The 27751-nt window shown below is 42.2% G+C and overlaps 1 protein-coding gene across 4 annotated transcripts in view; it reads right to left on the bottom strand.

Annotated features, from left to right (window-relative positions):
• Lztr1 (Leucine zipper like transcription regulator 1) overlaps positions 1-27751 on the bottom strand; it is a 73060-nt gene that overhangs the window by 42221 nt on the left and 3088 nt on the right. For all 4 annotated transcript variants that reach the window (XM_075684440.1, XM_075684437.1, XM_075684438.1 and 1 more), the window contains 11 exons: positions 24791-24910; positions 24625-24704; positions 19675-19783; positions 18044-18182; positions 13525-13664; positions 10663-10809; positions 7457-7511; positions 5580-5783; positions 3433-3534; positions 1654-1795; positions 661-725 (listed from right to left, as the gene is read on the bottom strand). In XM_075684440.1, the coding sequence (XP_075540555.1) occupies positions 661-725; positions 1654-1795; positions 3433-3534; positions 5580-5783; positions 7457-7511; positions 10663-10809; positions 13525-13664; positions 18044-18182; positions 19675-19783; positions 24625-24704; positions 24791-24910 (1303 nt within the window). The remainder of the gene's footprint in view (positions 1-660; positions 726-1653; positions 1796-3432; positions 3535-5579; positions 5784-7456; positions 7512-10662; positions 10810-13524; positions 13665-18043; positions 18183-19674; positions 19784-24624; positions 24705-24790; positions 24911-27751) is intronic.

Raw genomic sequence — 27751 nt, forward strand, 5'->3', positions numbered from 1 at the left:
TCTTGTTTAAACAACTTTTAAAATGCTAATATACTCTCAAGATGGCAACCACGATGACATAAGTTCAAACCAAGGTAACCAGAGAAATGAAAGCATGATTCCTTTCTTTCACATGCATAATATAGAATTTTCTTTACTCTTACGATTAGTCAGCATAATTAGCATGTCAAGTATTGCTAGCTGGCAAAGCTCCATACAAATAAGTAACAATCACTGATTGCAAGAACACATTCAGGATTATCCAGCTTGGCTGAGCTAAGTGTCCACTTCTCCAATGCTGTGGTCATTCATTGTCACATAAGTATAGAAAGTTCTCTCACATGTCTAACTGCAGCACAATGTTTAATTCTTTGCTAAACACAAGCAGCTTACCCCTTCTGAATTGGGTTAATAATAATAATATTTGGGGTTTTATGTGCCAAAACCACTTTCTGATTATGAGGCACGCCGTAGTGGAGGTCTCCGGAAATTTTGACCACCTGGGGTTCTTTAATGTGCACCTAAATCTAAGCACACGGGTGTTTTCGCATTTCGCCCCCATCGCTGAATTGGGTTGTTGCTCAGAAATGTTAGCAGAATTGTTAGCTTGCCACTCCAGCATGTTCAAATCATCAACAATGAGTTCTCTTCTTTGCAACATTTATACAATTTAGAACTTACCTGCACAGCCAGCCTATAGACATCCATCATAAGAAGAACAATGCGGTCACTCATAGGGTCTCGACCTGGAATCAAGAACACAAGGCACAACAGATTATTTCGGACTGTTAAAGTAATAAGTCAGAACAACTGGTGCTAGCAATCGATTCTCAACCAAAAAGAGTTAGATAAACTTTTGGCAAAGCAAATCCTCTGTTTGACTAGCTCAGTTTGTTGCTAACATACCCATCCATTTCTAGTGACTGTCAGAACAGTCATTTTCAACATACAAGCATTTGTCGGGCTCATAGTACCATTTACATGTGACTAGTTTCCACCAGAATATTAGCATGTATCCTCACTGCTTAATAAAGGAAATAAACATTTTCTAGTGGCAGGATTTGAAACACTGGCCTTGGAGAAAGTATTCTCTAAGAACTATTGAAATGCTGTACTATGTGGCTGTTTCTTGTCTTCTGTAACTTTCATTTGTTGCTGACAACACCTCTACTAAGAGCTTCATGGATTAAACTTTTGAAAATAGTGTTCAGCTAGACTTCTTGGTTTTCTCTGCTGCATTTGTGTACTCAGGTCAACTATGGTGAATAGTTGACTGCACAAATAGTAGGCATGGTGATGTTCTGGTTACCAGTTTTACATTTAAACATCTACATAAACCTTCCTGCTGTTAACAGCGCAAAATGTAGACGAGAGACGAGACAAGAAGACACCACAGCACTTGTGGTGTTTTCTTGTCTCGTCTCTCGTCTACATTTTGCGCTGTTAAAAGCAGGATGGAAAACCAACAAGCCCAAGCTGCTATTCTAGTGCATAAATCTTTACACTCCTCTCTCAGACAGGAGGGCCATCAAAGGCGGCTCTTTCCTGATCCCAACTCTGATGATCGACATGAACTGAAATTAAACTAAAAGAAAATTGACTGAATAAAAGCTCCTGATGTGAAAAGGAAAGTGTTCAATCCACAATTTTATGACTCAAAGGAAGTTCACTAACTTTTTTTTGTAGGATCGATGCGATCGGTGTAGATGTATGTGAGCACAAGTTCAAATGCCTCGGGCACGGCATCTGGGAGGCGCACCTGAAGCGCAGCTGCAGTTGGGTATACACTTCCCCCACCATCAAAAGTAGCCTCAGCCTGCAAATGGGACATGGGAGATGTGTGTGCAATAAAAGTCACATGAGTATTAGATATAAGATGCAATGAAATATACCACAATGCTCTCACATGTACCTGCGATGTGAGACATCGCCTAGTTTACCCTCAAAGTGTGTTTGGTGCCCAAGCTCACACTCGTCGCAGCTAATCTCCACAGTACCTTGCCAACATGCACGTGTGAATCAAATCTTTATGACATGACAGTGCTCCTTTTTTTTTTCACAGGAAACAACCCCCATTATAGGGAGTTGGACCAATAACTCAAAGATGTATTTCAGTCTATGAATGCAGGAGGAAACTGCATAAATTGAAGAATTTCATGGCACAACTCGGGTTTAATTAGGTATCTCCCGAGTTAGGCCCTTTCATAACAACTACACTCTTAAAACGGTTGCACCCTTTGGGGTGTAGATTTGTCCCACAACAATAATTGTCATCTGCCTTGCTTGCGTTTCCTTTCCTGAAAACTCGGTGCTCGCTAGAGAATGCTGCATCACACTGATAATGCGGCGCCGTTCGTGACTGGGAAGTACCGGGCTCGCCGCGTTAGAGAAAGGAAACGCGGGCAAGACGGATGACGATTATTGTTGTGGGACAAGATAAACCCCAAAGGGTGTACATTTTTCTAAGAGTGTATGTAACTACCTTTTCCCAATTTATACCAAAAATCGATCTAAACATTTATTCAAAGTGCAGACAGCTTTTGATGACAACTAAAACTGTCATTAGAAGCAGTAGCAGCTGTTGCTCTCGCCTGAGGGCATCACGGAAGGAAAGAAAGGAGGAGCGAGATGTTGATGGTGGTGTAGAGTAAATATAGTGTTTCATGAAGTAGGCCTGCTTGAATTTGTTACAGCGACACTGTATCATAAAGAGTGGCACTAGACTTGACATGGCAAGTCGGCATTTAAGTCAAACACAGGGACACATACTGCTTAAAAACCCTAGTGGATTGCATATTATAAAAGCAATAGGGTCACAAACCGTTGGACCATTAAGCCTTGAACCTAATTATAGGGAGTCACACCTTTCTCTATCACCAAGTGCTTGCACACTTTGGCGGCCACGGTAGACTACGATATGCAGCACGTCACTGGTATTTTGAAGGCCACACGCAGCAAACGCAGCCATGTGCAGTGCAAAGATGACATAATTTTTCTGTCTTTTGACATTGCAGACATGTATATTTTTTATTTACGTAACCCAAAATTTCCAGTTATGTGTTACTGAGAATGCTCTCGTGATCATGAAATCAGCCAATAGCGCTGGCTGGTCCAACTGCTTTTGATGCTGCTCCATAATGACATTGCGGAAATGAGAGTAAGCAACTTTTCACTGTGTTTAACAGGAGATTATAAGTTCCATGCTCCATACAGTGCAGTAATATTTGACCCAAATGTTCACAGCAGCCTCTGTGACAGATCAGCAATGTTTTCATACTATGTTCAAAAAGTGTTTCAGTTGCAATGACCTACAACTTGTAATCTTTGCATTGTTTAGCTCAACAATAAGACATGGTGCACCCAGGGATACAAAACTACTTGTGCACTGGTGCAAAAGTATAGCTCCCACATGTCATGCTTTAACACTTCTTCACAACAACAGACAGCACACACCTCAATTATCACTTGCGCCTCTCGTGCCTTGCTGATTTTGTCCCGAAGCCAAGTTGACCGGGCAGCCACAAAAGCCACATGTGCCAGAATGGACACTTCCTCCTGCGCACACATGATTTCACAGTTAAACACAGTTAAAATTAATGATGTTAAATTCTAAGGTCTCGGGTCCCAAAACCACAATCTGATTATGAGAATGCATACTGTAGTGAGGGGACACTAGATTAATTTTGACCACCTTGCCTTCTTTACCATGCATCTAAATCTAAGTACATGAGAATTTTTGGTTTCAGCCCTATCAAAATATGGCAACCACGGCTGGGAATCAAACCCACAACTTTTAGATCAGCAGCACAACACCACTGAGCTGCTGCGGCTGGTAGTTACAACACAATAATACAGGCACAGAACACTGAACACAAACTTTGAAATAAATACCATATTTACTTACATAATGATTGCCCTCGCGTGATGATCGCACTCCTGAATTCTGTTACCAAAATTTGATTTTTTTTTTCCCGTATAATGAGCGCACCCTAACCTTGAAACTTGCTGCAGCGATATTTCATGTGCCAAGTCTATATAATGATTATCGAGCTTACCATCTATCGAATGCTGTCAAATGCTATGCGAACGACTCTTCAAGACATACCGAGTGGTCTGCATGCACCAAACATTCTTAAGCAGATGCTCCATTTCATTCCTTTCATCACTTTCCACACTTCCATGAAAAAAAAAACCTACAACCAAACTTGCCTTGGCTTTACTATGTGTAGGCTTTATAATGGTTGTGGTCAACAACAACAACAACAACGAAAAAGGCTACTTTCGATTCTTCTTGTCTGCACTCGTGGGCACGGAACAAATCGTGAGCAGCAATGATAGTAGCCACATTTACACTGATACGTTAGAAGTGCACCTTATTCATATGCCGACACTTGTAACACAGCTAAGATATTCTCCCACCCTTAGTGGAAACGTGCCGTATTAGGATAGTAGTTAAAACAAGTGTTGCAGTTTCTGCAGCATGCCCGCCATGTCACTATGTCATTGGCAGCTAAGCGCACCCATATCTGTTTCTGTTCCCTCGAAGTGGACATGGCTACGTTATTGCTGCAAACTTGCCGATATTAATGATATTATTCATTACCGATACGGAAGAAACTGTTTCAATGCACATAATGCACTCACGAGAAGAAAAAAAGATCACGTTCGGCGCGTTCGGCTTGCTCCGCCAGCCTCCATTATTGTTTTGGTGTCCCGCACTGTTACAGCGGCAGCCGCCTGTTTTGTTGATCAGTTGTCGTCCCGCAGCAAATGCGGGATGAATAAAAAAAAAGTCTTTTCGCGGGAAATTTAACCCGCGTAATGATCGCACCCCTGAATTTGCGCCAATTTCTTTTGCAAAGAAGTGCGATCGTTACGCGAGTAAGTACGGTACTCAGCATACTACAGCAATCAAGGAAATTCCAAATGGCAGTGTCACTTAAGTGTCCTCCTGTCAGAAGACACTCCTTCACAGCTTGAGTACATTTTTAGAGCGAAAGGTTGAGACGACATTGAAAAATGACTTGCAAGATATTTTCTGGTACTATTTGTAATATAGTAACGATTTGTACTTCGATGTAAGCCTCCTACAGTGCAGACCTCTGCACCTTATCACATACGAAAGTGGTTATCACTGTTGCCAAACATGACAAACAATTTTCCAGGTAGTTCCGGCCAATGTTTAGCATTTTACCAGTCATCCCAAAGCTAAAGCAAAAGAACACTGCTTAGGCTGTAGATTAGCGTGAATGCCAAATGAAACGGTCCCAGCAAATAAAACAGCAAATTAACTTTTCTGTGTACGCACCTGCACGCTAGCAACATCACAGAGGTTCTTTTTTCACTAATTTGACGTATGGATATACTTCTTAACTGCATAAGGAAAATTCGCATAACTCTTTTTAAGGATACACCAATCAGACGTACCAACAGACTGTGCTGCTAGACCTGTTGATATGCCACATCATTAAGAATAAGAAACCAGCATAAAAAAAAGCAGGGCAGAGGTGGATGTCTCTGTCCCAATCTAGCAAAATAAGCAAATAAACAAAGGCCTTCCCTTAACAAAGACTCCTGTAAAATATTCTACACTGACTCACCAGACCCACAAGGAACTGGACATCGCAGAACTGCTGTGTCTCGAGCAGGCGGCCAAAGTCATCGTGCAGCGTACACTTTGGGTAACAGGAGAACTGAAAGCGAAACATCTCGCGGCTTCGCACATTGTTGTCCACAGTTCCACCAAATATGTACTGGGCCTCCCCAACCACAGCAGCCGCATGAAATAGTCGCCCCGATGGAACCTGTGGGTACAAAATATGTAGGCATGGTGCAGCATCACGAGTGTTTATTCCTCAAGAATTCTACACAACCTTCGTGGGATTTCTTTCAAAAACGTTTTTCTTCCTTTACTAACAGCAAATTTTCTAACAGCTTTACTAACATCAAATGCTTGAGCTAGAGATACTTGGTCGTGGAGGGTTTCAGATGAACTTTGACAAGCTGGTCTGCTTTAACGTGCACCAAAGCCTTGACACATGATTTTTCTTACATTCTGCCACAACTGAAGTGCCACCATGATGGCTAGGAATTGAACCAGTAATTTCGTCTTCAGCAGCAGAACGACATAGCTGCTTAGCCACAGCTGCAGGTAGGTGGATCTATATTAGTGCACAATTTATTCACATGAAAGATCCCACATTTTTAGTCATAATTTGCATTTAAGAAATAATGTGTGTGACATTACTGGAAACTCTGACACTAAGGACAACATAGGGGAATTACTGGTGCTTAACGAATGGAATAAAGCAACAATAAATTAATGGAAATGAAAGTGGATGAAAAAACAACTTGCCGCAGGTGGGGAACGATCCCACAACCTTCACATTTCGCGTGCGATGCTCTACCAATTGAGCTACCGTGGAGCCATTTCCCCATCTATATCCTTGGGTATTTATGTGCCCTAGTAGAACCCTGGTAGTGTTAGCCAGCGCCACCACTCACAGACCTTGGCAGCGGATGTGGAACATCCTTTCTGCTGCAGGCATCACGACAATGTGATCTTTTTGGGTGAAGGCAACTGGTTGTTTCTTTATTTCATTTATTAAGCACAAGAAATTTCCCTATGTTGTCCTTGGTGCCAGTGTTTGTTGGCTTCTTATGATATGACTAATAAAAATCGGGCCCCTCGGTTAAACCCCTTTCTTTCTTGTTTATTCCTGGAAAATGTAGCACATACTGGGCCAGTTTTCTGCTTTTCTCTAACAAAATATGATCCCAAATCAACATAATATAGATACCTACAGTGAAACAGAGATGGTGCCATCATGAGGCATATGCAAGTGTTCTGGTGAATGTGTCTCAAAATGTAGTAATAAATACTATAAAGTAGTTGTTAGTCAACTGATACAAAGACACATGTTTAGCTATTCTATTGTACAAAGAAGAGTTGTTACTGTAGTATTCATTATTACTATCCAAAAATTCCTTATAAAGCTGTAAAGTTTGCAATGTGATGGAATTTCAATACTGCATAATTCCCAACCGCAGGTGCCTGAGCACGTCTCCCTGTACCAGACTTTCCAGAGAATGAAGTTTCCTTAGTTTAATTTCATCCTCTCTCTTTTTTTCTATGTGTGTGCGCGTGTGTGTGCGTGTGTGTGTGTGCGTGTGTGTGTGTGTGTGTGTGTGTGTGTGTGTGTGTGTGTGTGTGTGTGTGTGTGTGTGTGTGTGTGTGTGTGTGTGTGTGTGTGTGTGTGTGTGTGTGTGTGTGTGTGTGTGTGTGTGTGTGTGTGTGTGTGTGTGTGTGTGTGTGCGCGCGCGCGCGCACATATGCATGTTCAAGTGACGGTTTACAACTAGTTTCAGCAACTAATTTACTTTTTGCTTCACCCCCTCCACTTCTATCCGCCAACTAAAACACCAAGAAAATAAAAGTGAGCTTTAAATAAGTGTCAAATTCACACTGGAACATTACCTCGCTATCTGGGGATGGTTGAATAATGGACCATGTCTGAGAATCCAGGTCAAAGCTGCAAGAGAGGCAATTATTCAAAAGAAAGTAGAGAGATGAGCCTGAGCTAGTGAACTCTGACATGCAAAGTGAACCATACATGAAACTTTCACAAAAGAGGTCTAGCGTAGCAGTGAGCCCCCACCCTAAGGTTACGTATACAAAATAAGTATTAATCCTCTAAAAACAAAAGTAATTATATTCCATCAAGAAATAAAGCACCTGAACAGCTAAAACCTATTTTATATGAAGGTCAGAACATCACTACAGTAAGCGAGCACAAGGTACTTGGTGTTACATTTTCCGCTCACCTAAGTTGGAACTCAAATGTAGAACAGCTGTGCAAAAGACTTTCATCCACTACTGGTGCGTTATCACGATGTCAACACTTACTCCCTTCAAAGGTAAAACTCCAGGTGTATTGCATGCTATTTGTGTCGCACCTTAGTTACTGCAGCTTGGTATGAACCACTACAACTAAACAGAACCTAAATAAAACCTTTCTTTTTGCACAAAAATTTCTTTTATTTTATCTTATTTTATCTTGCAAAGGTAAAATAAAATTTTGCTTTTGCAAAAGATGATTCTTCGACATGTAGCAAGCATTCCTTACCTGTCTTTAACTAAAATGGTCTTTCAAGATTAAAATATCATACGAATTCAGCACTTATACCAATTTTGGATTTTACAATCTTTTTACTTTTCAGACACTTATAAAAATTTCCTTGTGACGATAGCATGCCTAAAAGCTAACGACACTAATACGCATACGTGACAAACCACCTCATGGTTTTTACCTCGTTTTCGAACTGACTACAATTTACAAGCACTCCATTTCAACTTACCATCCATTTTGAATAAATTTCCATAAACAACGACTGCTACACACCAACAATTGTGCTGACAGTTTGTATCCATGTCATGAACACTAGTTCCCACGTAGCGATTATTGGAATGGCACATTTATGCCTTACTTTATATACTGCTCTTACCTTGTTTTCCTAAGTAAATATTAGACTCTCTCATCAACTATTTCCCTATATGTCTCTTGAATTTCTATTCTTGTATTCTTCATAGTTAATTTTACTTGCTCATTTTCAACCACAAAGACTTATTGTGCAGTTAAAATACGCATATTAAAATGGTCAATTTATTTGTACTATGTTAACATTTGATGTGCTTCACATTGTAAATCTGTTATATCTATAAGTAATTGCAACATGCTCGCTTCATTTTCCGCATCTGTAAAATTGCAGAAGGAATGTTGCATGCTGCCAATGTAACAGTCTTCAGGGACCCAGTCAAGCTGCCTAGAGTGGCTTTTAGCCCTGAAGACAATCCAGATTTCCTGGATAAATAAAGATTGATTGATTGACACTGGTAGTATTAAAAGAAACAAAATGACATTCCCACACACACTAATTATGGGCTACTTCTAGAAATGTACTGTGGCAGATTTTTACCATGTTTCGTCAACTCATTGACACCTCAAAACTTGAATTAAATTCTGTGGTTTTATGAGCCAAAACCATGATCTGATTATGATGCACGCTATATTGGGGGACTCTGGGTAATTTGACCATCTGGGGCTTTTTGATGCGCGCCAAATGCACGGTACACAGTCGTTTTTGCATTTTGCCACATCGAAATGTGGCTGCCGTTGCTGTGATGTGATTCCTTGAACTCATGCTTAGCAGTGCAGCACCAGAGACTCTAAGCAAAGCCACGGCACATTCATCCACACCTGTTCAAATTTAAGAGGAAGCTTTAGCTCGGGCCCAACTCCCACGTGGCCTATTCAAATACATGTAAAACGCAAGAACGTTTTTATGAGATAACCCCTGGACCGATATTAATGAAATTTGTTGCATTTGAAAGAGAAAGCGAAATTCTAGTGACTGATGGAAGCAGAATGTTGATTTAGGGCTTGAATTTTCTTTAAAGGATTTTCAAATATCTGACAGTTTGAAAAAAAATAGAAGCACGAAGTTTACAAATTCATAGCTCTGCATCAAGAACTGATATCGCGGTTCTGTGAACGGCATCCATTAGATCATTCAAAGTGGACAAATTCGATATGTCATTTTACGTCTTACGTGAACTTGTTACGTTGGTTACAAGGGTTCTGCAAAAGTTGTATTTCCCTATTACTAAATTTTTTATAATCATGTGTAACACATCAACTTTGTCCGCTTTAGATGTACTATTAGATGCAATTCACCGAATTGTATTATAATTTTTCATTGTTGAGTTACAGAGTTGTAAACTTGATAGTTTCGTTTTTTTGAAAATTTTCGATTTTTGCCAATTTGTAATAAATTGACGACTTAACTAAAAAATTCGAAACCAACAGTCACTAGACTAAGTTTTTCTTTTAAATGCAACAAACCTCGTCAAATTTGGTGCAGTGGTTGCCGAGAAAAACGAATTCTCCTTTTACATGTATTTAGATAGGAGCATCTGAGCTAAAGCTTCCTCTTAAGTTTGCTAGGCGTCTTTAACCACCTGGTTGATTTTAAATGCATTTTTTCTCCTGCAGACATGCTGATCCACAACAGATTCACAGTAAGTATGGTTTACCTATGGTAATTTTCTTTTCAACCCTCTGCTTACTTTGCCATTATGTGTGGCTTCCTTTCATAAACATGACATTCTCATGCAATAAGTCTACATGATTTATTGAATAGTTCAATCTTCCACTGTGTTGCTTCAACTTGGTTTGATGTCCACCAAATGTACAGTGCATAGACAAGAGCATGCCAAGCAATCAATTTGTTCATAAATAGTCTCCAGGATTTTAGTCAAAAACAATTTTTGGTACGCAAAAGTGGCTATCAATATGAAGGAATTAGCAAACCGAAATCATACTGTGTATAACATTTAATCATTTAATATGTAACAAATATTTCCGCCCTTCACTTGCAGTAAAGAACCGAGGAGTCAGAGTAAGAGAACAAAAAACTTGCATAGTAGCTTTCACATTTCTTCAATGCCTTAATAATCTGCCTTGTTCAGCCGCGCAGTCTACTGTGAATGGCAAACGTTTTGTAATGACAAATGGCGAGAGACTGTGTTAACAAAGCCTAGTTGCAAGCCGATATCTGTGATGTTGCTAATGTTAAGGCTGCTGTTGTGCAAAGCTACCCTGTTCCAGGGCCAAGCGTACTCACCAATGCAGATCATTTGGTAGAGTGCTGTCTGCAGTTCCTCCAAAAACATACAGGTGTCGGTCAAAGGCAACCATGGTGTGCCCATACCGTCGCGTGGGCGGGGCCGGTGCACCCCTTAGGATGTGCTCAGTAGAGATCCTGCTCCAGCTGAAACAAAGCATGTTTCACAACCTCACCCTGAAAATGTAAAACAAACTGCTGCTGCCTGGACTTCAGTCTAATGGACACAAAGCATGATGAACACTGCACAAGTCAGATTTCTTCAACCCTTTCAGGAGCCAATTAATTCTGTCCATCAAAAAGTTATCTTCAACTTTAGCTTGCATCATCGAAATCATAAAAAATTTACACCTGCAGAATGCATTAAAAATTTTCAATTATGCAGTGAATTTTGTAGAGTTCACAGAATGTGGATTCCATACGAGAACTTTCTATGGAAACATCAGATATGACAACATCAACTATTTCATGTCTAGCATACTTGTATAACACCCATCCAACCACTTAAAGGATATGCCTGATGTAATACATTGTGAAAGACAATGAAAGAAGTTAATCCAGTACACGACAACATATTGACATGTGCACTTGTTTATCTTATCCTGGTAACTGCCTATCACTGGCTAACAAATGTTAGAATGTTATCGCTCAGCGCGAGACACGCATTTTTGTATCGGAGCTTTCTTAAATGGTGTCGCCTATTCTATCTATTGCTGCCGAACCTTGTGTAATCAGATTGTATGCACGAAGTGACTGATGGTGTACATTCTAGAACTTGTGCGAGCATCAGTGATTATGTTGGAATGTTCAATGAGTTATGTATAAATAGCTGAGGAGCTGCAGACAAGCTGCCAAGGACATGATTTGTTACAGTTCAACGACATCATGCTCATCTACAGTCTCAATCAGCCTGACATGTGCATTCAGTTTTATTGCCACCTTAGTTTAACATGCACGGTGAAAGAATGATGTGGTCATATTGTATTTATCTGTATTTCGTATGTGCTAACATGTACAAAAATTGATCAAACATGAACTAGCCCCTCTCATAGCTTTGCAGCACATAGTACAAAGCAGTGTTAGCCACAAGCTGTTAGTCATTTTATTTCAGAAGTATCAAAGGTTGTGGACACTTCATACTGCACATGGTGCGATTAACACCACAGTGCCAATTGCTGCTATCAGCCGCGGTAGCAACATGTAAATAATGCAATGTCATGCACAAACTTCTAGCCCTCATTCACACCAACGAGTCACAGAGGTCGCCAAACCAAGTTGGTCGCAAATGGTCTCTTTGGTTGAAAAGTGACTAGTGTGGGTCAGCTGCTCACTGCTGTAAGAGTTGAGGAGGACTTCGGGATGCAAACTTGGGAGGTTTATTTACGTAATTTACAGTGAGAGTCAATTAACAGTCCTAAAGTCATTACGGGCCGGCAGCAACTCGGACGCTGCGACCCACGGCAAGAAGCTCGAAAGAGAAGAATTAAGGAATGCTCTAGGAATGCTCCCTTGCTGCTCCTGGTCTGTGTCTTTTAAGCCCTTCAGTGTCTCGAAGACACGTCATGTTCGGCCAATGGGCGAGCCCGCTCAGATGACGCCACTTTCAGCCAATCGGCGAGCCCGCTCAAGTGTCGTCACTTTTGGCCAATGGTAGGCACCCGTGCGATGGTGTCACACCCAGCGGAGAGGGTCGCTGCTTGGTCCCCAATTGTCTGAGGGCTTGCTTCTCCCTGTGGTCTTGCCTTGCTGACTTGCAATGCGCCGTCACAATAGGCGGATGGGGGCGACGCTGCTAGGGTTTCACGGTGCATTACACCCGTTTTATCTTGGACCCAAGTTACCTGGAACAGTGCCAGGCTCTCGCTTCACTTTCGGGAAGAGTCAAGCAGTGAATAGCTCCACCTGCGGCACACGAGGTGGGGGCCGCCAACTTGTTTGCATGTGCCGCGCCTCGGGAATGTGATATCCGTGCTTCTGCGCTTCTTAATTAGCTGTGGCGCGATTCGATGTGGTCTGGTGAACTCGAAGTAGGCTCAGGAAACAGTCCCGTATCTAACACTGCTCAATTTTTAAGTTGCATTACTGCAGTCGCAAACCAGCTGAATCAATCAGTGGTACACAAGCAGGATGTCTGCATACATTGATGCTACTTCACATGGTGATGGCGGTGCAAGCAGACATGAACTTCACTAATCGCGAGACATTTCGGTGTGGCGACGGGTAGGTCGCACTTGCCGGCGTGAACATTGGTCACCGTAGGTCACTCCTTGGTTGCAATAACGGTCAGTTGCATGACCGCTGTCAATTGCCTGTATGAATGAGCCCTTATATGCTGAAATAATAAAATAATAATAAAAGCACACAAGAACAATCACATGATCAGCAACATAGCCACACAACTAGAGAAAGCTACTGCAATATTTACAAGCTTTACTCTTCACAAACACTTGCTCATGGTCTTACTTTAACAACATTTTTCTGCCTCTGCCGAATGCATAAAAAAAAAACTCAGCCGGCTGGGCTTTTTCACACACATAACTATGGACAAAGAGCATGAACAAGTCTTTTTCTTTAATCTGCACTCTGTCAGTTTAACATTTCTGCTACCTCATTTTGCATACTACGTCCCTTCTCTAGGTTAAAAGGTTACTTTGTGTATAATGCATACTGAAAAGATTTTGCGCCAAAAAACAACACACACAAGAAAGACGACGACACCACGGGCACCACGAGCGTCCGTGGTGTCGTCGTCTTTCCTGTGTGTGTTGTTTTTTGGCGCAACATCTTTTCAGTATGCAAGATCGCCAACTAGCCCAGCAGTTAACTCTTCTATTGTGTATAATCAATGCTTCTTTTACTCACTACTTGTCCTTGAAGTGGAACTGGAAAAGGCTATTGGTGATCTTTGCACCACTCTGGCCAGAGAAGACAAACATGCTGTCACGAGCCACAGCTACTGGGAAGTTGCAGCATGTTGGTGGACAGTCACCTCGTTGTGGTACCTGCAGAGATTCAATAAAAAATGTATGCTCATGTGTGCAACACATTTTAAACATAGTGTGTTTAGAATGTGCTTATAAACATACTTAACCTTAAGGAGGCACTAAGAAGAAATGCTAAATCAGACTAAAGTTAGATAAATTATTTATTTATTTTATTTATTAGTACCTCAAAGGCCCCACTGAAGGGGTATTACATGAGGGGGTGGAATTTCAGCAGTACGTTCCTTCTATGGACGATCTGAATGACGATGAATCGATCTGATCAACGATGGCGCTTGGCAGGTCATTCCAGTCCCTTGCTGTATGGACGAAAAATGATGACAGATGCGCAGAAGTGCAGGCAGGGGGAGGGTAGATGGCCTTCCCGTGGTTTATGCGATTGGAAATGCGATGGGCGGGGCTGATAATGGAGTTCAGAGATGGATGATAAAAAAATTTATGAAACAAACACAGACTGGAAATTTTTCGGCGGCTCGCTAAAGTTGTGAGATGAGCATTACGTTTTAGTTCAGTTACACTTACATGATATGAATAGGCGGAGAAAATGAAACGAGCTGAGCGATTTTGTACAGATTCAAGAGTAGTGGAAAGGTTACTTTGATGAGGGTCCCAGATCGCGCATGCATATTCTAATTTGGGATGGATAAGTGTTAAGGAAGCAAGGGATTTCACTGATGGAGGTGCTAGTCGCAGGGTTCGTCGAAAATAACCAAGGACGCAATTTGCCTTGTTAGTAACCTGTGATATATGAAAAGACCAATTTAAATCAGGTGTCAAATGGATGCCTAAATACTTGAAAGTTGCTACTGAAGCGATTTCTGCATTCCCAATTAGATATTTTGAAGATGGTTGTGGGTGACGTCAGTGGAATAATAGCAGAGATGTTTTTTCCCCTTTTAAGGACATTAGCGATGGATTACACCAGGTTAGTACGTGCTGAATGTCAGACTGAAGAAACAAAATGTCAAAGAAATTAAATTATGGGGTTTTACATGCCAAAACCACTTTATAATTATGAGGCATGCCGTAGTGGAGGACTCCGGAAATTTCGACCACCTGGGGATCTTTAACGTGCACCTAAATGTAAGTACACGGGTGTTTTCGCATTTCGCCTCCATCGAAATGCAGCCGCCATGGCCGGGATTCGATCCCGCGACCTCGTACTCAGCAGCCCAACAAACAATATGTCATCGGTGTTAGATAACGCAATCATCAGTGAATATGCGAATGTTAGAACATATGTTAGCAGGCAAATCATTAATATATATGAGAAAAAGAAGGGGGACCAAGACGGTGCCCTGAGGTACCCCAGATATAACAGAGGAATAAGATGAACATTTATCAGCAAAGACAAACTGCTGCCGATTAGTGCGAAAGTTGCATATCCATTAAAAATGTGTTCGTTAAGATTGAGACGAGAAAGCCTGTGGGGATGCGCGACTCTCGCGCGTCCCCTGATATGTTTTTCCCGCATGGCGCGTCTCCTGTAATCCGGCTTCGCCGCGTGGCCTGCGTGATGCCCACGGCGGTTGATAGGGTTGGGGCGCAGTGCGAGAGATGGCGCGAGTGTTGCGTTGCTAACGCCGCCTCACGGCAGGGTTACTTGGGGGCGCAGGGGAGACAGGCGCTTCCCCTCTTCCTCGGCGGGTCGGCGCGCGGCGTGGACATGCCGCGCGCGTGGCGACCGATGCTTCTGCGAGACCGCCTCGCGTGGCCGCCTTCGAACGCGCCACGATTCGCGTGACCATACACGCGAAGGACCAGGCGTTGGGATCCAGCATGGGGCGAACATATTCGCTCGCTTCCGGTCGCGGTGAGTCAGACTTCTAGATTTGTCGCGCGCCCATCGGCATGTTTTGTGGATAGCAACTCGGCTAGCAGGCACTGATCTATGAAAGGTGCAATAAATGCCCTTGTGATTGTTTGCACTACTGTGTTGTCATTCCTTTGTCCCAAGAGCATGGGTGTGAGAGACCCCACAAGCTTTAGGAATAGTCGTTTGTGAGGAACTTTGTCAAAAGCTTTTTCAACATCGAGGAAGAGGGTGTCAATAGGAATGTTAAGGTCAATGCTAGAGCTAAGGTCGTTAATAAAGAGGGCTGACTGTGCTTCACAAGATAAACCTTTTAAAAAGCCATGCTGCTTAGGGTGGAAGAAGTTGACGGAAACTAGAAATTTTATCATGTGAGAGAAAATTATATGTTTCTTAGTTTAGAAGTGACACATGTGATAGATATTGGTCGATAATTATGGCGAGAAGATGAAGGCCTTTTTTTGGGGACTGGGATGACTTTGCCTATTTTCCAGCCATGCGGTATAATGGCTGATGAAAGGGATTGCTGAAAGATATGAGACAATATGGTGCTAGTTGCATGTTTTATATTTTTTAACACTTTAGTATTAATTCTGTCAACACCAGCTGAGGCGGTTGATTTCAAAGAGTCGATTATTTTGAGAATACCATCAGGTTCGAAACTGAAGCCCGGCATAGGTGGAAAGTTAAAGGAAGGGAAATTGAGTAATTCGTTATCCGGTTCGTGAGTGAAAACTGAGCTGAATGATAAATTCAAAACTTTCGCGACGTCACGATCTTCAATTAGATTATTATCATCGTCATACAATGTTATATTTCTGATGGGGTTGGGATTGATACATTTCCAGAACTGACGTGGGTTTGTACGAATCATGTCGGGTAAAGTAGAAGAAAAAAATGAGTGTTTAGTTTCGTATACTTGTAGGTTATAGGATCTTTCTGCTTCGTAATAATTTTGCCACGTGGTGGGGTTATTGTTTTTTTTGGCGGTTCGGAAAAGTCTTTTCTTTTTGTTATTCATGCATTTTAGCACGGAATTGAACCAAGGTGATTCATGGCGCTCAGTTACGGTGATGATAGGTATAAATTTGTCAATTAGAGCGTGCATTTTGTTCTTTAATAGTACCCAATTAGTTGACAAAGCTCTTCCTGGATTTGTTTGGTATAAAAAGGGTTGTATGCAATGGAGAAAATTGTCCTTCTTTCAGGATTCTGTACCCATGTCATAGAACTAATAGAAATAGATTGCAAGATATTTTTGCCTATGTAGGATGCTCTCACAACACAGCACAGAAGACAACTAGGCATGAAAAAAACTGGACACACTAAAGCATTGACTTCCAACTAGTTTAATTTACATATCTGCATGCAAATAGGTACTACAGTATACACACACACACAAAAATTACATAAGCGCAAGCGAACTGACAAAAGCACGATGCAAGATCAATAAATGAAACAAAAGATATGTCAGCTGGCACATGTACACCAGTTTCCACAAAAGCACTCACTGTTGCAGTGCGCCATTTCTAGAAAAGTCAATTATTTTCTCAACAAGTTTACCCACAGTGCAATCACAGTCATCGCCTATTTGCCTTCTTTTGTGTGCTTGAATTATTCCTTGTTAGTTGCTTATTACTGTGATCGATGACTGTGCATTGTCAGAACTCTGGGGCGCACTCGTAATTCCTGCAGTGGTCTGCCAAGTGCACATAAAGGCCATCCCAAACATTACGACCACATTCCCAGAGCCTTTCATTTAAGAGAATCCTGCCTTCCTTACTTACCTTTCACACATGAGAATACAGTGAAGCTTTGTGTTAGTGCATAAAGAGTCAAAATACAAGTACAGATATGCACACATGCACACACACACACTATTATATTATATTATATACGAAATTATACCGAACCTTTTGTTGAGCAGAGTTGTTGACTACTAGTGAGTGCAAAGGACACCTTGAATGCATCATGGTTTCAGAGACAGCATGCACATAGGTACGTAGCACAATTTGTATCCATTCTATCCACAAGAAGCATTTGCTTTCTCATTACCATGCAGCTATGGATGCCCAAAAGTGAGCTTTCTGGTCCCTTTTTTTCTTTTCACTGCACAACTGGCACCGCCACTGCTGCGGATGCGAGTGACAAATGGTGGTGGTGCAAGGAACCCAGCAGCGTGCGCAGCACGCATACTCCGCTGTCATATGTTGGCCCATTCAGCAAGATGCAGCCACGGTCACGAAACCCAGCGAGGTTCACAAAGAAAAGCTTCACTTTAAAGAAAACAAGAGACATAAGCAATGCAAGTGTTAATTTCAGAAGAATATGAAGCTCAAAAGCTAAAGGTATTTCCAGGAATTTGTTAGGAAATTATGAAGAAGTGCAGGCAAATAATAATGCATGTCTTAAGGCATCTTTCGCACTTCTAGGCAAAGTACTTACACTTGTCACACTGGCAAAAGCAAAGTAGCAAAGCCAGCACAAAGTTACAACATGTACAATGAAGTGAAGCATGTGACACAAATGTGATTTGGCAACAAATAAGTGTTTTTGACAGACTCACTTCTTCCCATGTCCTCGAGTCGCCTAGCAAGGAGACGCACCACATGTCGTTTAGCCGTGCATTGCCATCGTAGCCAGCAAAGATCCAGAGGCGATTATCATACACTGCTGCTCCATGGGCAGACCGAGGCACTGGCATACTTCAAGAAAAAAAATAAAAGCATGTTTGCCAGCTAGCTTACACTGTAAAAGAATAAGGCATCTATTTTCCATTGCAGGGCCTAAGCTGATCTTCCTATTTGAACACATATGAAAGGCAGCAATGTTCTCATTAGGCAATTTCTTAGCAGTTTCAATAAATTTGTTGGATTTGAAAGAGGAAGTTTAAATATACTATGATGTTGGGAGCAGATACTGATTTGGGTCACGAAATATTTTACAAAAATTACTGATATTTAATAAACTTGAAAAAAATTTTATGCACCATGTATGCCACTCTATGTTAGAAATTTTAATAGAAGCAAAGCACAGAAATGTGATATCAGCCCTTGGTTAATGAAACTGTGACTTGGTGCCTCAAAGTATTTTTTATCAATATTCAGCAATTTTTCTAACACTGAAAACTTAAAGAAATCAATCACTTGATTGTAGGATTCTCTTTTAAATAGAACAAATTTCAGTTAGATAGCTTCAGTGGTTATCAGAAAAGAGGACCTCTGTATTTAACATGTATTGACAGAATGAAAATTCAAATTTATTACTGATAGTTCAGTAATGTTACACGTATTTAGCATAGAGAAGGAGGTCGCTTAGACTGCATAGGAACATCCTGTACAATAACAATTATGATGGATAACAACTGCATGTTGAAAATATAGTTACTACTGCTAATTGCATGCTTAGATGGCTAAAAATTTGGCTCTGTTCCTTTACACATAAAGCTCATCGAGTACAGACTTTTACTTCATGTGCTACCTCACGGCATCGAGGCTTTCAGAGTGGAGGTCTGCTCTAAGCCATGAGCAAGAACACTAAGGGGAACTAAGGTCCTCGATTTTTAGCAGCCTGGCAAGCCTTGGGGAAGCATCCAAGGATTTAGCATCCAGTTGCACCCTTTAAAGTCATGTGCTACACAGTACCTCCGTTTGAATTAATGTTGCACATCCATCACATTGCATGTAAGCCATGCTGGCTAAGATCTCCAAGGTAATGTAACCCACACATGCACATAAATGCCTAAAGAAGTGGAAAAAGGAATAGCTTAGGTTCTTATGTAATTCCCTATTTCCTTTATTGAGAGTAATCAGGCTATTACAAACTTGTCTGGTATTTAACTATTTGGGCAAATTGTTTTATAACATAAACAATTACATTTACCCCATGCTTTCCCCAACTTAACTGCTTATTGACGTCACATGAATACTTTATCTTAAAGATGAACATTAAAGAGCCTTTCTACCAAAACATGCATTCTTTTTCACTGCTTCACAGTATTCGTGACATAAATTTTGCTGTTTCTTCTGAGATTTTGCTATTAGCAGTATTGCTTTCATTAAGTATGATACCATGTCCGAATAATGTAAAAGTAATCTTCTGAGCAAAAATGGCATAGTGACAGTGCAATCTGTACAATGCTGTGAATGAGATTTAATAGGCGGTGGTATAAAGAAGGGAAAACACGGTGGTACATACCGGCCTTCAAACTTCCATTCAGTCCACTGACCAGTTGTGAAATTATATTCAAACAGGTCATTCTTGTTGGCCAGGTTTGAATTAGAGTGGATGTCCCCAGTGTAGCCCCCTAAGAAGTGAGGTGGAAAGCAACTGCATTAAACACTATGCAACAGTTCTTTCTGCAGTATCTACATCTACATTTTCTTTCATTTCAAATGTGAATCAAATGTGTATTCATCCTTTCATTTATTTACAATGAACATGCTTATTTCCCTACTTAACATACAGTGAACTCTCACCTGAGTGAACTTCAAGGGACCGAAGGAAATAGTTCACTTTGAAAGTTCACTAAACTGAATATTCACTAGACCAACATAAGACATGGCAAACAGAGTCAAAAGTTTGAAGTGCAATTCATGGAGCAAAAGACATGGAATCCATAGTGTTAGAAATGTGTGAAATCGAATTTGTACATATCAACAAGTACAAGGTTCATAACAGTTATAATTCTGCCTTTCTCACTTTGAAAAAAAATCTGTAATCTTCTGCACTTGTACGTTTAAAGCACAGGAAGTAACAAAACTGTCCAAAGAGTCAATGTTTTTGTACACTTCTTCTGGCACAGCTTGCTGTTGAGACACAAAGTCTCAACTTTCCAATGTACCCTACAATCTCAGCTAGAGTTATAGGGCTTGAAACTGGCTCGGCAGTTGCCTCTTCTTCGTCTCTTCTTCGTCTTCGCCTCTTCTTCAAAAGAAAGAGACAACGACCATGCCATGACTAGCTGGTCGGGAAAAAACACACACCACGTGGTTTGTGGTGTGACAGATCGCCGCTTTGCTCTGGCAGCATTGTAAGTGCCAGCGATGTTACTTTGTTCACGGCCTCCGAGATTACATGCTCGCTCGTTTTGTGCGGGCGATCTCGGAGCCCATGCCTCGTTGCCGTTCGTTTTCTGCGCCACCGCTTTGCCGCAGGGGTATTGTAGCGCCAGCGACGTTACATTGCCGCTGGAGCGGCGGTTTGATGAGGGCGGGTACGAGTTCTGGTCATAAAAATAAGCCTTGGTCCTCTGAGCGAGTTCATTAAACGGAAATATTGACTGTTCCGAAATTCGTTTAAGTGAAACATTTTTGCATAGAATCTATAAGGAAACTGCCGGGGATTTTAAAAAAGTTTGTTATTCTGAAATATTCGATAAACCGACGTTCGTACAACTGAGAGTTTACTGTACTTATTTTGCTGAGTTAGGTGCTTCAAAATTTCCTTCATAATCATCAAATTGTGGTTTTGGCATGTAAAACCCCAGGATCCATCTAAAACTGCTTTAATTGCAACTCATGTATGAAAATATGGACTACACATAAAAAAAACTACATTCTTTTGTTCCTTCTCCCGGACATACTCAGCCCTGTGTCTGGAGGATTCCTGGCCTAAACGCTACCACAAGCCGCAACACTACTCCCTGCTACCCTGCCCCGACTATATAGATAACTCTCTTTATACTGATGTTACACTCACGCAATTCTTTATAAGATTTGACTGAGTGCATCATCGCCGTACCACAGCAGGCCACTTAGTATGTGTCTAGGCAAATTGGCAACGCTGTCGCACAGAAAATTCCAGATGAATGCCATTTAGACTGTTTAGTTTAGGCATTTAGACAGACAGTTAAACAGCGAAGCTGAAACATGCGGCCCCAGTGTTTATCATTGGGTTAATCCCGACAGCTGCATGAGCCTGTTCTTGTGCCAGGGCTGCAGCATAAGCACGGCATAGACAAGCTTGTTCCAGTTCTGCTTGTGGCATTGCTGATCGCAAGCTGCCTGCTCCTAAGGAGTATGTGTGACCTACCCATTTCGGAGCCAGAGAGAAACTACTGCGCGTGCTTGGCTGCAGCAGGAAGCAACGATGTCACTACTGGCGCAGGTGACCCAACACCACCTAGATAGCATAAGACGTTTTCACTCTGATCCATGACGTGATGTTCCCTAGCCCGACTGCCATAGAATCTAATGGGGATGCTCCCGAGCAGGCAACAATGATTTTGACGTCACTGTTTTCATCACGCCAGCCTTGTCAATGGAAATTTCTTGCCAGGTAGCATGACGTCATGGATCGGAGTAAATAGGTCTCATGCTATCTAGGTGGTGTTGGCTAATCGAGCGCCTCTCTTTGCCTTTTCTTTTTTTTTCGTACATGCGCGTGGGGTTGGGCTTGAATAGTTTTCGGCGTACAGGCGACGAGTAGACGGATGAACGAATTGGCTAGCCATATCCAGCTTCGCTATAAATATCACAGTTTCGCCCGAAAAGAACCATTGATTGCAATAGCAAATGTGTAGACAGCTATACGAAGTAAGGATAACAGTTTTATTGGCCATATAAGCTTGAAAACATTCGCTTACTATCTAAATGAACAAGCATGGTGTCAGCACGCACAGGCTAACATAACACATCAGACTCGATGACCACGGACAATCGCTGTTAAAACGCTGGCATCAGGAAGCGCAGCAGCAGCAGCGAGTGAAGTGATCTTTGTGCTGCGTATCACTTCAATGCAAACTTAATGGCGAGAACACAGCATGCACAAAGGTATGAGCGCCCATCACACCTACACTCAACCCCCGATGCAGATCAGTTTAAAGATGAGGCATGCACAGCCGTGCAACGCACAGTTGCTGCCGGAGTACAACGCTGCCACTCCTCACCCCCGGCGCCATGCACATGACTAAGGACGGCGCTTTTCCTACTCGCTTTCCTCCCTTTCATGTGCAAAATTGAGCTGCAATCGTTGGCGCCCCACAGGTGCTGTCACACACTACACAGTTGCTACTGGAGTACAGCGCTGCCCCCCCCTCCATCCTCCTCGCCCCCGGGACCTTTTGAACAACAAAAGATGGCTCATTTTTCCTCCCTGTTTTCCTCCCTCGTGCACATGACATTGAGCTTCGCTCGCGCACTTTCACTCGCACCTACTGCATGTAGCATGCGGTGACAGTGTTATCGCCCTTGGACTTTATACGGAACATCACGGTAACGGCAAAAATGCACCTGGACTGTCCATATAATTGCTAGCACAATAAAACATTCACAAAACAAGTTGAACAGACGTGTACATCATCACAATAACAGCAAGCTCTTTAATTAGCAAGTAAATACTTATCCTTGTGCACCTGTTAAACAACAGTGGAAGAGTAAGACAATACGAATAAACAATAAAAGTAATCTTCCCGGTCATCTGTTTTCATGGCTTGAACAGCCCTTAACTATTCAGGAAAAGCACACAGTGGCAATTTACCACTATGCTTCCAGTGTTCCAAGACTTGCAGCTGAATTTTTCACTGGAAAGCCTCATTGTGCAACCAACGAGATTAAAATTTATTCAACAAGAGCTGCTACAGACAATGAAAATGAATATGGTAACAGTTTGTCACATGGCATAGTTGCCTAGCCTCATGTACCAGCAGATTTCCCACCATTCAACAATCTATAATTTGTGGGGATGCGTGACTCTCACGCCTCCCCTGAGATCTAGTTTTTCCCGCATAGCGCGTCTCCTGTAATCCCACTTCGCCGCGTGGCCTGCGTGACGTCAGCGGCGGTCAATGTGGTTGAAGCGCGGTGCGAGAGATGGCGCGAGCGTCGCGCCGCTGCGGGGTTACTCGGGCGTCGGGAGACAAGGCGCTCGGGCTGTTGGGTTCGAGACAGGAAGCGGGACGGCCGTGCCGCACGTGCAGCGACCCTCTTGCCCGGCGGGTCGGCGCGCGGCGGGGACGTATCCCGCGTGCGCGCCGACCCATGCTTCTGCGAGACTGTCTCGCGTGGCCGCCCTCGAACACGCCACGATTCGCGTGACCATACACGCGAACGACCAGGCCTTGGGATCCAGCATGGGGCGAACATATTCGCTCGCTTCCGGTCGCGGTGAGTCAGACTTCTAGATTTGTCGCGCGCCCATCGGCATGTTTTGTGGATAGCAGCTCGGCTAGCAGGCATTGATTTATGAAAGGTGCAATAAATGCCCTTGTGATTGTTTGCACTACTGTGCTGTCGTTCCTTTGTCCCAAGAGTACGGAGGAGAACCCCGTATCTCCCACATCTGCCCCCACAAATTCTGATAAAAGGTCTGACAAAGAGCTAGTCAGTGTAAATAAATCTTGCTTTAGAGGCACAAACAATGTGCTCTGAGTCTAGCCAGGTGTGCAGACTGTAACACTGCTGGTGCAGTGGCAAGAACAAATGCATAAAAGAATGCCTGACAGCACTTCAGTCAATTGCACAACTGAAGCGCTTGCATTTCAAGCATCCATAAAACCAACTTCAGACGTTGAGCATGTGGACAAAGACGGAAAGACATTATGGCACACGTAAGCTGCACTGCCAAAGACTCAGGTAAGCCACTGACCAACTAGTCAAATGAACAAGGACCAATACACTTTATGCAGTGCATAGCTTCTCCTCAATAGCACAGAAAAATTTACAGGTCTGCCTCACACGTGGGTCTCCAGATTCGTTTAACAGTGTTTATGTCGTAATGTGTAAGTCAGACAAGACAAACTATGTTCCAGAATTATGCTGTGAGTAACTTAAGGGCAATCCGAATCATTGACACCAGTTTATATCATTTGGTGGACCACTGCGCTTGGATCTAGCTGCCTTGCATCATCATCACAGCAGCAGTTGGAAACAAGTCTCAAAATAAGGACCAGAACATTTATCAACCATGTTCATTTGTGAAATTATTTGGTATGCACTGACAATGATGACTACCTGTGCCAAGCATACTGCTTCAGATAAATTCTCGTGATAGTATTTACACTGCACATTTCTTTTGATATGAAGTACTAGATGGGATACATTTAGGGCTTAACATTAGTGTGTGTGCTGAATTCGAAGAAGGTAAAAAAAAGTTAAAGAGAGGGTCACACCACAAATCTAAAACTGTGCAAAGGCAGTGAAAGCTCACCAAAAACAAACATGCTCTTCTCGTGAACTACAGCAGAATGATGGTAACGTGGAGCTGGCGGATTTCCAGTTGTGAAAGCCCTAGGGTAAAGCAGTGAAAACAGGCATAAGGAATATGTCACTGTGTAGGTGATAGACACATGCACAAAAAGTGTTACAATACTTGCCTTCCCCATGACTTGTCCCGAACGTCGAAGCGTAGCAAATCATTCAGCATCTGCTTCCCGTTGTCGCCACCAAAGACATAAATTGCGTCTTTGTATGCCACGACTGTATGTTTGCTCCTCCTACAATGTTTTTGTTTTGAAACTGAAATCAATCTGCGACACAACACACAAGCATACAAACAGTAGATGAAAACAGGTTCCTTACTTTGGCATACTAACCAGTTATTCTTTCCGACCATTGTCCTCGACCATGGATGAACTTTTCCATTTCATGTTAACATGAAGACATAAGCTTAGAACCATTACACAAGAGCAAACAGTACTCGAAGCCAGGGTGTCAAACCAAACCGATACTAAATGAACTAAACCAAAAGGCAGGGCTGAACAGGAACTGAACCCAACCATTACTTTTTGCCACCTTGGAGTCAAACCATAGCTTATTGTACAAACCCTTATGAAGCGGTTCAACAAATGGTTCAAAAGGCACAACGGACGCCCTGCTAGGGCACATTAGAAGAGAAACGTTGGACAAAGGCTCAGAGTTTCCTGCCATGATTATTCAGTACAGATCACTGGCCTAGGAGCAGTGTTAGCTCCAATCACCCCTGCTTATCTCTAATGTGATTACTTTTCAGTTAGGTTTCTTGAATAAAATTGCGTGGTTTCTGGTGAATAAACAGTTGGAAGTTGGTGCCAACATATGTTGTTTACGTCTCACTTCGTCCTCATCTGCTTAGCACTGTAACTTCTTTTTTTCTTTTTCTTTTTAGGAGAAACACTTTCTGGAGAAGGTGCTTTCTGTGTGCAGAGCACCCTCATTATAATGTCACTGATCTACATCAACTATAAAACATGCTACAAAAATTATGCAAAATCTCGTAATGCAATAAGCACATTCATTCAAACACTTATGCAAAAAACATGTGACAGTCTCCAGGTTTCAGCCCTTCAAACTAACGGAACTTGGATGGGGGTGTTGTTAGAACTCGGTTGCAGGCTGTACAGAAGAGAACATCCTTTGTAAGAGCAAATCCTGCCACACAGGCCTGTGTTGCAACCACATCTTCATATATCAGTCCCTCACTGGTCTGTCAACCTCAACGGATGAAGTGGACGCAGCTGTAAGGCAGCCTACAGGTGAAACGAAATGGAATTAGATGTGTTTTCAACGTACTGGGGCACTGTGGCCATTTAAAACAAATCACAGTATGTCTCTGTGCCTTGATTCATAGTGTATTCAATTTCTTCCATAAAATTAAAGATACCAGAATTACAAGGTCTGCCCTAAATGTTAGTGCGTGTACCCTTGAGAAAACCGTTTCAGAAACTTTCAAGTACATCAATGTGGTCACCTTCAAAATACTCCCCAATAGACAAAATGCACTGGTTACCCCTCTTATTTTATTGCTCAAAGCAACCTTAGAAGTCCTCTTCTGCTAAGCACTTCAGTTCAGGTGCTGTGTGCTTTTGAATTGAACTCTGAAATGCTGCCCGTTGAGCACCAGTTTAGATTTGGAGAACAAAAAAAATATGTTACAAGGGGCTAAATCTGCTAAGTAGGGAAAGTGTTCCAGCAAAGTGATGGAACTGTGTGCCAAAAACTCATGCACTATCAATGCAGAGTGTGCTAATGCTCCTTCGACAAGTTTCATCTCTTGCAGCACACACAATCTCTCAGATGCTTCAGGACCTCCTTGTAGAACGCTGCCTTGACAGTTTGACCTTGAGGTACAGCTTCATTGTGCACAATTCCATCACGGTAAAAAAAACATGATCAACATTACTTTGAATGTTGCTTTCTTCTTACATGGTTTTTTCGGCCTTGACTCATCTTACTTTTTTTCACACCTTGCTCTGTGACTTCAGCTCGATGTTGTATTTGTAAATTTAAGTTTTGTCGCCAGTGATGGCTCTTCGCAAGGATTTATTGCTGTCATCAGAAGTTTTCCAATCAATGTAACATTCTTTTCGTCACAGCTTTTGTTCATGAGTAAAGAGTCTTGGCACCATCTTGGCAGAAACCTTTTTCATTTCCAAATTCACAGTGAAAATCCTATGAACAAATGACTTCCCCAGACCAAGTGCCTCTGATGTCATTGTAACAGTCAATTGGTGATCCCTCGGCATAATAGAATGCACATGATCAATGTTTTCACCTTCACACGAGATGGAGGAGCATCCTGATCTTGCATCATTCTTGGGGTCTTTCTGGCCTTCCTGAACATTCTGTACTCACCTGAACACAGTTCATTCCTTTAAAGCATTCTTTCCAATGTCCTTTTGCAACAATAGATGAATTTCTGCACCATTTTTGCCCAGTTTCATAAGAAGTTCGACATTGATCATTTGTTCCATCTGTTTGTCGATCTTCATTTTGACAAAGGCTTATACCCTTATACTCAAATGATCCTCAACCCAAAGCTGTTTCTCCACTCCACTGAAATGAGCAGAGCGCCTACCCTTTACTGAAGAATGTGCGATGATTTTCAAAAATTGCCATGAAGTCTCAATGAAGTGCAGTGACCACTTTTGTTGAGAGGCAGCACTGCCATCTACTTCCTTGGTTCGAGGTGGAGTGGAGGAGCATTGTAGGATACGGGGGATAGGGGCACAAGAAGTACATGCATAAAATTGTGCCTTGTCATACAGCAGTCTGGTTTGCACTAGAGGTCAAATGGATTCTTTCAAGTGGAGAGAGCAGCGCCGCTGTAGCACTTCTTTGCTGACTCACTTAATTGAACTTTTATGACAGGCCTTGTAGACATGCTTAAGTGCTGTAAAGGTTTGATAACGTGCATCTGGAGAAAATAATACACCCAATCCTGAAAACAGGGCTCACAAGTGGATGTGGCAGACTGCTGCAATTGGAGGCAAGGTCTGCATGTCGTCTCAAGCAAACCTCCTCCTTGTACGGCCTTTCTCAATTTTTTTATAATTTACCTTCCAGAATGCATCGCAGCC

The sequence above is a fragment of the Dermacentor variabilis genome, chromosome 3 (assembly GCF_050947875.1).
Source record: "Dermacentor variabilis isolate Ectoservices chromosome 3, ASM5094787v1, whole genome shotgun sequence".
In the NCBI taxonomy this organism is placed as follows: Eukaryota; Metazoa; Arthropoda; class Arachnida; order Ixodida; family Ixodidae; genus Dermacentor; species Dermacentor variabilis.